This window comes from Felis catus, chromosome B3 (assembly GCF_018350175.1).
Source record: "Felis catus isolate Fca126 chromosome B3, F.catus_Fca126_mat1.0, whole genome shotgun sequence".
Classification (NCBI taxonomy): domain Eukaryota; kingdom Metazoa; phylum Chordata; class Mammalia; order Carnivora; family Felidae; genus Felis; species Felis catus.
Genome location: NC_058373.1, coordinates 58,212,636 through 58,225,945, shown reverse-complemented (window position 1 = coordinate 58,225,945; position 13,310 = coordinate 58,212,636). Strand labels below are relative to the sequence as shown.

Sequence of the window (13,310 nt, the reverse complement as noted above, 5' to 3'; positions counted from 1 at the left end):
AACATACAATAAAGGTTTTCAACAAAAAAAGAGTACATAACATACGGATTTTTCATCTTTGAAGGGAGACCCAGGAACTTTCACAATTGAAACCCCAGATTTCTGGGGCGCCTGGGTGGCTCAGGTTAAGCCTCCGACTTTAGCTCAGGTCATGATCTCATGGTTCGTGAGTTCAAGCCCCACGTCGAGCTCTGTGCTGACAGCTGAGAGCCTGGAGCCTGCTTCGGATTCTGTGTCTCCCTCCCTCTCTCTGCCCCTCCCCTGCTCATGCTGTCTCTCTCTCTCTCTCTCAGAAATAAATAAACATTAAAAAAAAATTTTTAAATAAAAATAAACAAAAACAAAAACCCAGATTTCTGTGAAAGTTACTACCCCGGTAACTTTAGGTAAACTTGACTAAATGGAAATGTATCATAAATTAAAAACTCTTGAAAGATTTTTATGGAAATTCTAGAAAACCTATTATTATAGTAGTTCTAACATATTTTGCTACTTTACACACAAATAATTAACTCACTCCACCTGACTGAAATGTAGCACTGGAAGAGGAAGGTGAGTGAATACATGTTATTATTACATCACTTAGGTCTTTTAAAATATACCCTGAATTTCACACACAGAGAATAAACAGTTTTGGTTTGAATGGCTAATAAATGGTAAGAAAAAAAAATCAAATGGGAGAAAACACAGATGATTATCAAGTTTTGACAGTACTATAAAGTGTGAAAAATGCATATTTTAACACATCTATAAATTGCCAAAACTAGAGGTTTTCAAGGTTCATATGAAAAACACTGAGTCCTTCCTTCTCTGTCCTCCAGTTATTCTCCATCATAGTACCATATTCGTTTGCTCCATAGCATTTAAATTTTTTTTAATGTTTATTCATTTTTGAGAGAGACAGACACAGCACGAGCAGGGGAGGGGCAGGGACAGAGAGACACCCACACAGTCTGAAACAGGTTCCAGGCTCTGAGCTGTCAGCACAGAGCCCGACGTGGGGCTCGAACCCACAAGCTGTGAGATCATGACCAGAGCTGAAGTCGGACATTTAATCAATTGAGCCACCCAGGTGCCCCTACTTCATAGCATTTAACATAATTTATAATTATGTTGTATTTGTGTATATATTTACTGCTGGTCTCCCCAAGGTATACTACTATTCATTCAATTAACCTGTTGAGCATCGATTCAGTGAATGATTAACAATCTGCTTCAACTATGTAAACCAAACTCAACCCAAGCATACTTTGTTTTCCATGAGTGTGGCCAGATGTACTGGCCTATCATAACTGCTAACTTTTCTAATGCTATGATGCCAATAATGAACAGATTTCCTTCAAATTATATAATGTTTGTCTTTCTATTGCCTCAAAAAATTATAGCAAACATCTAAAGACAGGTTTCAGAGGTTTACAAAAACGAACAGGGAAGGAGAATGGAGACACATTGTCTCTTGTATTTCCTTTTATGCTACTACCTTCTTCCAACAAAAGATAGGAAGGAAACAGAAGGAAAATCAGTAGGCTGTGCTGGATTTGGCTAAAATTTCCAAACGTGTATTTGAATTTCGACTTAATCACAGACAGTCCTACTGCATTCAGGCTAAGACATTTTTCAGTGGCCCACTGTTGCCACCAGAACACCAAGCTAAACTGCAAAGTTCATCTTTGGATCCTTTCAACTGCTATTCTCAATTCTATTTCCTGCCTTCTCACCACTCCCTCTACCCCACACCCAAGGTACCCAGCACTGTCAAATTGACGTTTGGCTGTCCAACATTGACCACCTCACTCATGGCTTCCTTCAGCCTTAGTAAAAACTCCCATTTCTAGGACACACCTATTCTTTTCCAGATGTTCAGGTGATATGAATTAATTCTAAGATGTGAATAATTAATAGGCATAATTCTTGTCAGGGGTGGGAGGAAGCTGTTAAAATGAATCACTAAGGAGAAGAGATGATGTTTTTTTTTGCTGCATGTATGGGGGAAGAGATTTTTTAGCTGAAAACTTTCTGCTCCTTTAGCATCAGGGAATAAAATAACAAACTACACAGAATTAACATTACAACTATATACCTACCTTAGGACAACCATCATCTAGCCAGATCTGCCTAGGTCTTTGCTGAGTGGAACCACACACTGCTACACTCCTACACTGTCACTTTGCCATTAACCTAGGCTGATGATTCGCATTGCCAAAATGTAAATTTTGCTTTTTTTATTTCAAATACAGACAACTCTGCTTACTATAGTCCTTTCATCTTATCTCTATCTTTATCTAAGCCATGCAGCTTCTTCAGCCCAAGAAGTGACAGAAAAGCCATAAATAAGAGTCAATTATGCTCCTAATCCATAGAGAAGGATAAAAGTAGAAAGCAAGCAAGGGTTTTCACAGTTTCTTTAGAACAGCATTTCCCCTTGTCTGGCAGATAGTGCTATTCCTCCTAAGGATTTGTGGGATTTCTCCTATAGTATGTTTCATTAAGTTCTAAGGTTTTTAACTTCCAGAAAAAGAGGACATACCCACAGTCAAATAAATCCAAGCATTTAAAAATAGCTCATATAATGGTTCCTAGCCAACTCTCCCTTTTCCCACAAAAGAATTGCCACTGTAATGTAATAAAAGAAAAAGAAAAACAGAAAAACCTGAATGATTTTACACAATCTCTGAGTTCACATGAAGGAAAGGAATGTATCACCAGAATGGAACTGACTCCTGGGATGGCCACTTGCTTTTCTCCTCAAACTAAAACCACTTTTCTCTCACCTTCACTAAATGATTTTTGCTAAAATAAATTTTATATTGCCAAAAGTGCTACAAAAGACCTGAGTTAAATACTTCATCTTTAAAAACTGTTGTTTAGGGGCGCCTGGGTGGCTCGGTTAAGCATCCAAGTTCGCTCAGGTCATGATCTCATGGTTCATGGGTTCGAGCCCCATGTCAGGCTCTGTGCTGACAGTTCGAGCCTTGAGCCTGATTTGGATTCTGTGTTCCTCTCTCTCTCTCTCTCTTCCTCCCCCACTCACACTGTCTCTCTCTCAAAAATAAATAAAAGATTAAAAAAATTTTTAAACTGTTGCTTAATCATCAGGATGAATCACCTTTCTCTTCTCCTACCTAGCTTAGACAGTTACACAAAGAGAAGAATTCCAATTAGCAGGGAGGGAAGGCAGGCAATTTGGGGGCGTGGACCATTTTCAAAGATATGAAAAGTGTGGGTAAGTGTGGGCAGGGAGAAGAGGGAAGGAAAAGAAGATTGGAACTAACTTTTATTGGGAGTTTACTCTGTGCCAGGTAGCAGGTTAGGTAGGTACTTATATCTTACCACCTTAATGTATTTTTTACAATTCTGCAGTGGAAGTACTATCATTCCTATTTTACAGAAAAAAAAAGAAAACCAAACGCAAAAATTTGTACTTAGATTAAATCACTCCCCAAAAGGTCTTATTAGCTAGTAAAACTGCAGATCTCTGATCTGAACCAAAGACAATTTATTCACAAAACTCTAAAAGTGGTAAAAAACAGGGCTGCCCCTGACTGACACCAAGAAGAAACACTCTTTTGACTAATTTCTTACTATGTCAAAGGGATCTAGAAGTCAGTACTCAGTTATGTTATGGATCATATAAATTTTTATAGTGTAGTTTGTGAACATGACCACAGTTTCAGAATTACAGATAAATGTTTTCAAGTCCCAAATATATTAGTCCCCAAATTTCAAAAATATCCCTATTCCTAGTTTGGAAACTGGCTTAATGCACCCCAAACACAATGATTTGAGGTTCATGAGCTATACTAAATAATCTGTTTCACAGTTTTCATGTCCTTATTTACTCAGCCTGACTATGCAACAATTAATAATCTCTTATACTGCACTTACAGAGTTTAATATTACGTTTCCATTCCTACTTCATTCATGGTCTAGGAGATATGGTTTCATAAAAAACAGCTATAAAAATGTGATAAATGCTATTAGGCATACATAAAGTGTGATGAGCAAACAAAAAGGAAATATATTTAAGGAATGGTACTACTAATATCTGACTATCGTTCACAGGCACCCACCTCTAGGTCTAGAACAGGGTACACAGTATGCTGCCTTTTGCATAAGAAAGGGTGACAGGTAACAGGATATGAACATGTATGAAAAACACATAAAGTAAGGTGGTGAGGTGTATGTATATATTCTCTTGTACTTTCAAAAGGAAATGCTGGAAGGATAGGTCAGAAACAAATTTAAAATCATTAATGGGGCGCCTGGGTGGCTCAGTCGGTTAAGCGTCTGACTTCAGCTCAGGTCACCATCTCACGGTCCGTTAGTTCGAGCCCCGCGTCGGGCTCTGGGCTGATGGCTCAGAGCCTGGAGCCTGCTTCGGACTCTGTGTCTCCCTCTCTCTCTCTGCCCCTCCCCCGTTCATGGTCTGTCTCTCCCTGTCTCAAAAATAAATAAACGTTAAAAAAAAAATTAAAAAAAAATCATTACTAATAAGGAGTGGGATTAGAGGAAGGGATGGAGGGGACAGAATGAAAACAAGGCTTCTCTGAGGAAATCCTTTGTATTAGAAATTAATTGTTTATTCTTGCAACACATAAACTTTACATATTTACAAGACAGATCAACAAAGAAAAAAACCAACTCCTGTCTTACCCCCTCCCCCTACCCTGCATCAAAACAAAATTCAACGACAGTTAACACACCAGAAGGGGATTCCTTCTGCAGCGCTTTTTTAGGACCTGAATCCCCAAGACACAGGAGGCACACTACTTAAAAGTGTCCAATATAAACATACGTTCTCCTACAGAATGTGAAGAGATTACTCATGAAGCAATATATTTTGTGGAACACAGGACAGCCACTGCTTTGTTTTACAGCCTTATTCAATTCTACATATCCTTGTCTTTTTAATCCTCCCCCAAAGAGCAGAATAAGTGAAGTAAGTTCTATATCTAGATATAGCCTCATAAAATTTTGGAATGCAAAGAAGAAAATGAAGATCCCAAAAGGCCCTTCTAGTGAAGATTTGAGTCCCTCTGTACCTTTGGGAAATACTCATCTACCTAGATTTTAACAACTCTTTTTTTTTTAGATGACTTTTAAAAACTTCAGACAAAATTCACCATTTCAACAATTTAAAGTGCCCAAATCAGTGGCTTTTAGTATAGGCACAATGTTGTGCAACAGTTTCCCATTTATAGCCATTCAATTAATTGTGCTTATTTTCAGCCCCAGTTCTCCCTCCTACTCATCTCTGTCCCTGGCTCTTCTTTGGAGATCTGCTGGGCTGATCCAGGTCCTGGCTCAGTGTACTCTAGGCTACAGCTTCCCTGTTTCTTCCTCCAACCCACTCCCATCTATCTTTCAACTTCCAGAAATTTCTTGCTTATTGGTGACCCAATCCCTTGCTTCTCTTTGTTGTTTTTATTTCAAGGAACTCTCAGGAGAGACAGGAGTCAAATGCTGATATCTAGGCCACAAGTGTGAACTTTGTACTTTTAAGGAAAAAGGAAGATTCAACTCTCCACAGAAACTTGCAGAGATAAATAGAACAGCAAGTTCTGTTTTCTCTCATGTTTTCATAGTGCTTGTTATCTATGATGAAACAAAGTGACTACCTAGAGAAACACTAAGTACTACTTTGATATCTAACAGAATTTTCATGATTATAGGTTCTTATTATATGTGGGACTTTCTATATTCTGTTATTGCATGTTTCTGGGGGAGAACTCCACCATTTTCATTAGCATTCCAAATGCTCTATAACCTAAAAGTTTAAGAGCCACAGGACAAAATGAAATGCACTCTTCCAAATAGTAGTGGAAGGTAAAAACCCCCATTCCATGATGCTGTGTTTGAGTGTCAGATCTTAAATTGAAGGCATTTAAATCACAAGAAATTAAAGTTTGAAAATAATCTTGAAGTTGTTTAAAAGGCCCAAGGCAATCAGGTAACAAATGAGCGTATAGTATGTTGGTAAACAGTGGGGTGTGTTTTAGGAACACATCCCAATGTACGCTATGCAGTGGCTTAACAAACAACAGAAACACCTCACTCAGGGCATCAGCTCTCCTGTACAGCAAGCAGCTAAGGGGAAGGGATGCCAAATAATTTCCCAATCTGATAATCAGGATAGCTCCTTGAAATATATAGCCTTTAAGGCACAATGTCAAGTTTTACACAGAAGGCCCAGGGACTAAATTTTAGAAGAGTAACCAAGAAGGGGAAGAACTGATTGATATATTAGCAGTGTCAGTGACAGCAGATATACTGATAGAGTGTCAGTGTCTCTACAAAATTAAACTACAAGTTGTTAATTCTGGTTCTTTAAGATAGGTTTTGCTGAAGCCACCTAAATGTCAATTTTTGGGTTCTAAGCAAATGACATCTGGATATATGGCATTTCACATATTAGTTCAAGTAACTGCCTTATACATATTTTAAAAATAAGTAAAAAATCTAAAAACACAGTAACACAGGAAAGAGTTGTATGGATAACAATGTATGATTTTAACTCTCAATTCTTATTTGCTCAAAATAGTAAAATAAAAATATGTGTACAGTGAAAGAAAAAAATTTTAATGACACTTGTCAACACATGGTAAAGAAGACTTTATTCAGGGAGAGGAAGCTACCAAGATAGGTTACATGACCACTGTAACAGAACTCTGCAGTGGGGGAAGAGATTGGGCTCAACACTGAACACTGAATAAGCAAGGGGGAATTTACAGCCATGGAGCAAGGTGGGAGTCAGTGGATGGAAAATTACTAAGGGGAAACATCAGGAGTATGGGGACTCTGGCTAAACGGACATAACAGAATTCTCGCTAGACACAAGCCAGTGCAATGAGACATCGCCTAGGGGATAATCCATCAGACATTAAGAGTGGGGGTGCTGTTAAATTGGCTTAGAAGGGTTTTTGCTAAAATAAGATTTTATAAGGAAGTGCACAGATGGGCTTGGGAGAAGGTTCAGGAGACTGACTAAACTTTGGTCAAGCAAAGAATCTTTGTCAGCACTTACAGAATTATATTGATACAGTGGCAGCAGTGAAGGTCAGCCACACAGTATATGTTATACCTATGACAGTACTGCTTAAGATCTGGGCTACAGTAGCTTTGGTTGGAACACCTGAAGTGAAAGAAAAAAGTTAATACACATTAACAAACCCATGTAGTTTTGCCTGGTTGAATAAAATGAAGGTAAACTTCTTTTCTGATAACATCTTCAGGAAATAGGGATCAACACTTAAAGATTAATGATTACCATATAATTTTACATGTGTAAGCAGTTTAGCTGACTAGGCTGAATGTACCCTGGAATATATGTACCTGAATAAATCTTGTTCATCTGTTGTCATTTGCTTTTTTCAAATAGGTTATCACCAGAAAGATTTCAGTTAATCAAAGGCTAGTTATAGTTCATTGTGGTTTTACTATAAAACTTGATAAACCAAAAGAAACTCCAATTACCTACCTAAGCGATGAAATCCAAAGGTGAATCTTTTGGTTGGAGATTTTGAGGACAGCCACAAAGCAAGCAGGGTCAGTATGATAGCACTTAGGTCAGTTAACATATGAAGTGCATCTGTCATGATTGCTAGGCTATTTGCAATGTATCCACCTTGGAGTAAAGATGAGAGAGAAGAAGGAATACGTTAGTTAAAATAATAAACATAAGCAATCAAACCAAAAATATGTAACATCCTACAAAACATCAACTTTCAATTAAGTATTTATCCAATCACAATTAAATCAAGGTACTCTGAAATTTTATACAGAACACTAAATATGCATATATTTTTGTGATGAAAACATCCCTTTCATGGGGCGCCTGGATGGCTCAGTTGGTTAAGTCCGAGTTCAGCTCAGGTCATGATCTCACAGTTATGAGTTCCAGCCCCCCATCTGACTCTGCTGACAGCTCAGAGCCTGGGGCCTGCTTTGGATTCCGTTTCTCCTTCTCTCTTTGCCCCTTTCCTGCTTGCTCGCTCTCTCAAAAATAAATAACATTAAAAACAATTAAAAAAAAGAAAATTTTCATTTCTAAGAACAGATTCTCTGAGGAGTCAATGACCTTAAAAAATTAAGTACCACTAAATTGGAGGCTAACACACAGAAATTTTTGTGGTTTAGCACTGCAGCTTTTACTCAAACTACTAATCTTATTAGACACTGAAATTAATAACCACAATATGTAAATATTACAAAAAAGGTAAAGGTAGATACTCACTTGTTGTGAGGGTTTGAACACAAAATTAAATGGAAGACATTTTTTTAATGTACATGAGTACATTAACTAATTAGTACCTTAACTGATTCCCTTGGTTATAGACAGCAATGTTTCAGAAGGATTAAACATGGTATTTAGAGCACAATTTTTAACACTGATTTTCCAGCCATTATATGTATATGCAGCATGTAAAATTCATTTCATAGATGTGTATGTGTGTGTATACATATATGTATGTTGTTCTATTATGGTGAATCAATTTTCCTAGCACCATTCATTAAATAAGCTTTTTTATGCCAAGCATTCAAACTTTTGTGTATCAGAATCACCTGGAAGATTTGTTAAACTGCAGATTGCTTGCCCCACTCCCAGAATTTCTAATTCAATAGAGCTGGATGAGGCTTGGGAATCTCTATTTTTAACATGTTCCCAAGGTGACATCGACGCTTCTAGTCTTGGTACCTCTGAGAATCACTGTTACAGTGAACTTCATGGTCAGGGTATTATGACACATTAAGTGTGCTGAGCCACTGTTCCCTCTCTTTCTGGGATGAGTGTGCACAGCCAAGAGCAGCAGGACACAAGCTGGCGATCTTGAAATCACATCCATTTACTTCAATGTGCTCTATACAAATACCAGTTTTTATGTATTCCCTTGACATTAAAAAGCTAAAATCACTAAGAGAAAGTATAACTTGGTAGTTAATAATATGAGATTTTAGACTCTCTGAAACTCTCAGCCAGTTAGTTAATACTTTTGAGCCTCAGTTTCTTTATAAAATAAAAATAATACCTCAAAGTTGTATTGTCCATTAACTTTCTGAGATGATGAAAATATTCTATGTATGCTGTCCAGTAGAGTAGACACTAGTCACATGTAACTTTTGAGCATTTGAAATATGGCTAGTGCAACTGAGGAGTTGAATTTATTTAATTTTAGTTAACATATTTAAAGAGCCACGTGTTGATAATGATCAGCAAAACTAGCAAACTAAGGACCTCTGAAAATAATCTCCACAAAAGCTGGGAGAATATGTGCAAAAATGGTCCAAATCAGCTTTTTCAGAACCCTGGAAATTAACCAAAGGCTGACACAGGAAGTATTAATTCAAGGAAAATGACTGAATCTTTATAAGAACAGTGAGCTCTGTGGCATTCTAATTCGCCTTGGACCCATCTCCCTCTCTCCAGCTCTGTGGTAGCCCTGAAAACCAACAAGCACAGTGAAAATATCAGTCTGGCAGCCACTGCAAGGTATCAAATGGGGTTAGAGCTCCTAAAAAGCCCAATCCCAAAGAACTAGCATTATTGGATCTGTCTGGTAGTTCCCTGGAAGGCCATACTAGCAAGGCTGTTTTCACTGGACTTGACTTGGGGATCTGCCCTATGCAAACCCTAAGGAAGGTTTGTCAAAAACAATCACAGGGAATTGTTCAACACTGCAGCTGCCTGAGGCAACAGATAACAAAGTGTTCCCTGTATTCTGAAATTTCACAATGATACGCCTTGGTGTGGGTTTATTTTCACCCAACTTGCTGGGTTTTTGTTGACTGTTTTAATCTGGAAATGTACACCCTTCAGTTCTGGAGAAATTTCTTAAACTATATTGTTGGTAATTTCTTTTCTTCTGCTTTCTCTATTCCTCAAACTCCTATTACTTGGAGTTTGGATTGACACACTAATTTTCTTACGTTTTTTCTCTTATCTTTTTGCTCTACTCTCTAAGAGATTACCTTAATTCATCTTCTCTTCTAACTTTTATGAAGTTTAAAAATTTTGTTTTTATTGTTGAAAAGCTCTTTACCCTGATTTTCTTTTTTACAACAGCTCATTCTTTTTTCTAATCTTTTTTTTTTTTAGTTTGTTTTGAGAGACAGCGAAAGTGGGGTAGGGGTAGGGAGAGGGGGGTAGTTAGGATCGCAAGTGGGCTCTGGGCTGACAGCAGAAGAGCCTGATGTGGGGCTCAAACACATGATTGTGAGATTGTAACCTGATCAGAAGTCAGACGCTCAACCAACAGAGCCACCCAGCTGCCCTAGCCTATTCTTGTTGATAAATAATCTATTTCTCTGGATAGGAATTATATTATTATATCCGACTGGCTCTTAAACAGGGTTTAACTAGCTTCCTTTGTCTTCCTCTTTACCCACACTCCTAGGGGTATCTGGTGCAAACAATTCTGGGCCTACTGAGGCTTCTGAAGTGCAGTAGTTAGTTCTCAGTATGGTCCCTAGATCAGCAGTATCAGCATTCCCTGGGAACTTGTTAGAAAAGCAAATTCTCAGGCCCTATCCCAGACCTACGAAATTAGAAACTCTCCCCCAGCAATTTGTTTTATTTAATAAATTCTCTAGGTGTGGGGCACCTGGGTGGCTCAGTTGGTTAAGCGTCCAATTCTTGATTTCAGTTCAGGTCATGATCTTATGGGCCCTGCATCAGGTTCCACGCTGTCCGCGTAGAGCCTGCTTGGAATTCTGTCTCTCTTTCTCTCTCTGCCTCTCCTCAACTCATGCTCTCTCTATATACATAAATAAATAAACAAACTTACAAATAAATTCTCTAGGTATTTCTGATGAATTCTGATGAATTAGGTTGCTTCTTGGCTGTCCCCAACTGCTTGCTTAGGAGCTGGCTTCCTAGGGTCTATTAAGTCAGTTACTTCTTTCATCCATCTCTAGTTTCCCAAATTTATCTTGTCTCTAGTTTTCCCAATCTTTGTGGATATACATACACATACACATATGGATGGATAAACGGTTTTGTGTGTGTGTGTATTTAAAATTCCCTTTATTATAGTTTAAAAGAGGCTTCAGGAGAAAGTACATTTAGATACATGAGTTCATTTGCTATCTTTATCTGGAAGTCTGTTTGCATTCATTCATTCAAGCTTTTTCATTCCCAATAAAAATGCAGTTGTTAATCAATAACCATTACTAAATCCAAAGGATATTTTAGTTCTCATCTTATTAGACCTTTCAGCAGCTTCAACTTATTTCCACTTGGAAATACTCTATTTTCTGAGATTCTGGAATACCTAGTTTGTCTTCTGCCTGACTTCCAAAGTTGGAGTTCCCTAAAACCTGGGTTTTCTAGGTGGTTTTTCACATTCTGATGGCATTACACACTGTATCTCTTAACTTGACCTCTCTTCTGGACTACTGACTCATATGTAACAGCGCACTAGGCATCTTTACTTGGCTATTTTACATACAATTGATAATTAAAATGTCTGAAACAACCCTTCAGCCGATGCCTATATCCTGCTCTGTATTTCCTCCGTGCTTCATAAATGACATACATTTCTCTACACTCAGATGCTTAAATGAGAAACTTCAGAATCATTCCTGATGCTGCTCTCCCATTAATCCCCATATCTAAACCATTAGTAAGTTTTGTTAATGTTACCTCTAGAATGATTCTCAACCAGTCCATCCACACTAATCCAAGCCATAATCATTTCTTGTCTGGACCCCTGCAATAGTTTACTTGCTTCCATTCTTGCACTCTCCAATCCATCTCCACATAAGAGCCACAATAGTATTTTAAAAAGATAAATCCCATCATGTCATTCTCCATTTAAAAGGCTCCACTGGCTTTTCGTTGTACTTATAATTAAAAACTGCACTCTTGGGGCACCTGAGTGGCTTAGTCGGTAAAGCTTCTGACTTCAGCTCCAGTCATGATCTCGCGACTCGTGAGTTCGAGCCCCGCATCGGGCTCTGTGCTGACAGCTCAGAGCCTGGAGCCTGCTTCTGATTCTGTCTCCCTCTCTCTGCTCCTCCCCTGTTCACTCTCTCTCTTTCTCTCAAAATTGAATAAACTTAAAAAAAAAAAAACTGCACTCTTAACATGGTCTATCAGAACCAACCTGACCTGGCGCTCCTGTCTCTTTTCCTTTTTTCTTACTATATTCGAGCCAAACTTGCCTTCTTTTTGGAGGCTTTTAGGACCTTTGTACATGCTGTTCTCTTCACTTGGAAAACTCCTCTACTCCTTTTGCTTGGATAACTCCTACCATTCTTTTTTTTTTGGTTTAACTATACCTGGCTCATACATAAACTATGTCCCCTTGGTTACAATGTCTTATACTACCTAATTTTTTTTCTTCATAACACTTAAGTCCATATGAATTTTAAATTTATTTATGTATTTAATATCCGTGCCCTATATTAGACTAAGTGCTTCAAACAGTAGGGATTATAATAGTTTTGTCTGCATTGCATACCACAATACCTAATACGGTGCCTGGCATAGAGTTAAGTACTCAAAAAATACTTGCTGAATGAAAGAAGAATAGACCTGTCTAAAGTCTCAGAGCAAATTAGTGCAATGCCAAGATTCAAAATCAAGTCTTCTCTTTCAGATCTTTAAATTACTTCATTTTTTAAATTATTCCATACTTCCTATATAAGATACGTTATTTCTAAGTGTTTTTGATACACTTTAATAAATGCTCTACTATATACAATTTAACTCTAATATTCTGAATATTTGTTAATGCTTATCCTAAGTATTAGCATTTCTGTATTAACAAAAGATTTTTCTATTTGAAAATAAATATTTGAAAGAAAATACTTATTGTGGCTTTCACAAAACCACATTTACCAAGTAACAGATTTTAAAAATAGTATGTCAGGACAATTTTATCTTAATTTTTACTTAGGTAAAATAATTTTAAGCGGGAAAATTGTGATTAATGTGACTTTAACTTCAAATATTAAATATTAACTTCAAGAATCACTAAATCTGACTGACTCAACTTTCTAGCTGTGTGAATTTGGGCAAGTCATTGAATCTTAGTCTGCTGAGGCCATGCCTTATCAGCTACAGCTTAACTCCTTTTAAAATTTCTTTACAGCTTAAGCATTTATAGTTCTCTAACACAATAAAAATTAACTCAACACAAATTTATTGAGTGTCAACTCTGTGCCAGTCATTGTTTTAGGTGCTGAGAACGCAGCTTACATTTCAGCAGAAGAGAGATATTAAACAAGTGAATATACAAACAAGATAATCTCATGCTTTGGGCTTTTAAAGTTGGGGACAGAACAGGAGAGAGGAGATGTTTACTTTAGTC

General features: G+C 37.5%; 2 protein-coding genes across 10 annotated transcripts in view; one reads left to right on the top strand and one right to left on the bottom strand.

Annotated features, from left to right (window-relative positions):
• Positions 1 to 13,310, top strand: part of BLOC1S6 (biogenesis of lysosomal organelles complex 1 subunit 6) — a 133,986-nt gene that overhangs the window by 32,431 nt on the left and 88,245 nt on the right. The window lies entirely within an intron of this gene.
• Positions 1 to 13,310, bottom strand: part of SLC30A4 (solute carrier family 30 member 4) — a 30,507-nt gene that overhangs the window by 14,535 nt on the left and 2,662 nt on the right. For 7 of the 8 annotated variants that reach the window (XM_023255409.2, XM_023255412.2, XM_023255411.2 and 4 more), the window contains one exon: positions 7,478 to 7,624. In XM_023255409.2, the coding sequence (XP_023111177.1) occupies positions 7,478 to 7,624 (147 nt within the window). Of the gene's footprint in view, positions 1 to 6,597; positions 7,133 to 7,477; positions 7,625 to 13,310 lie in introns of those variants that run through there. The other variant, XM_023255413.2, reaches the window with a different exon arrangement.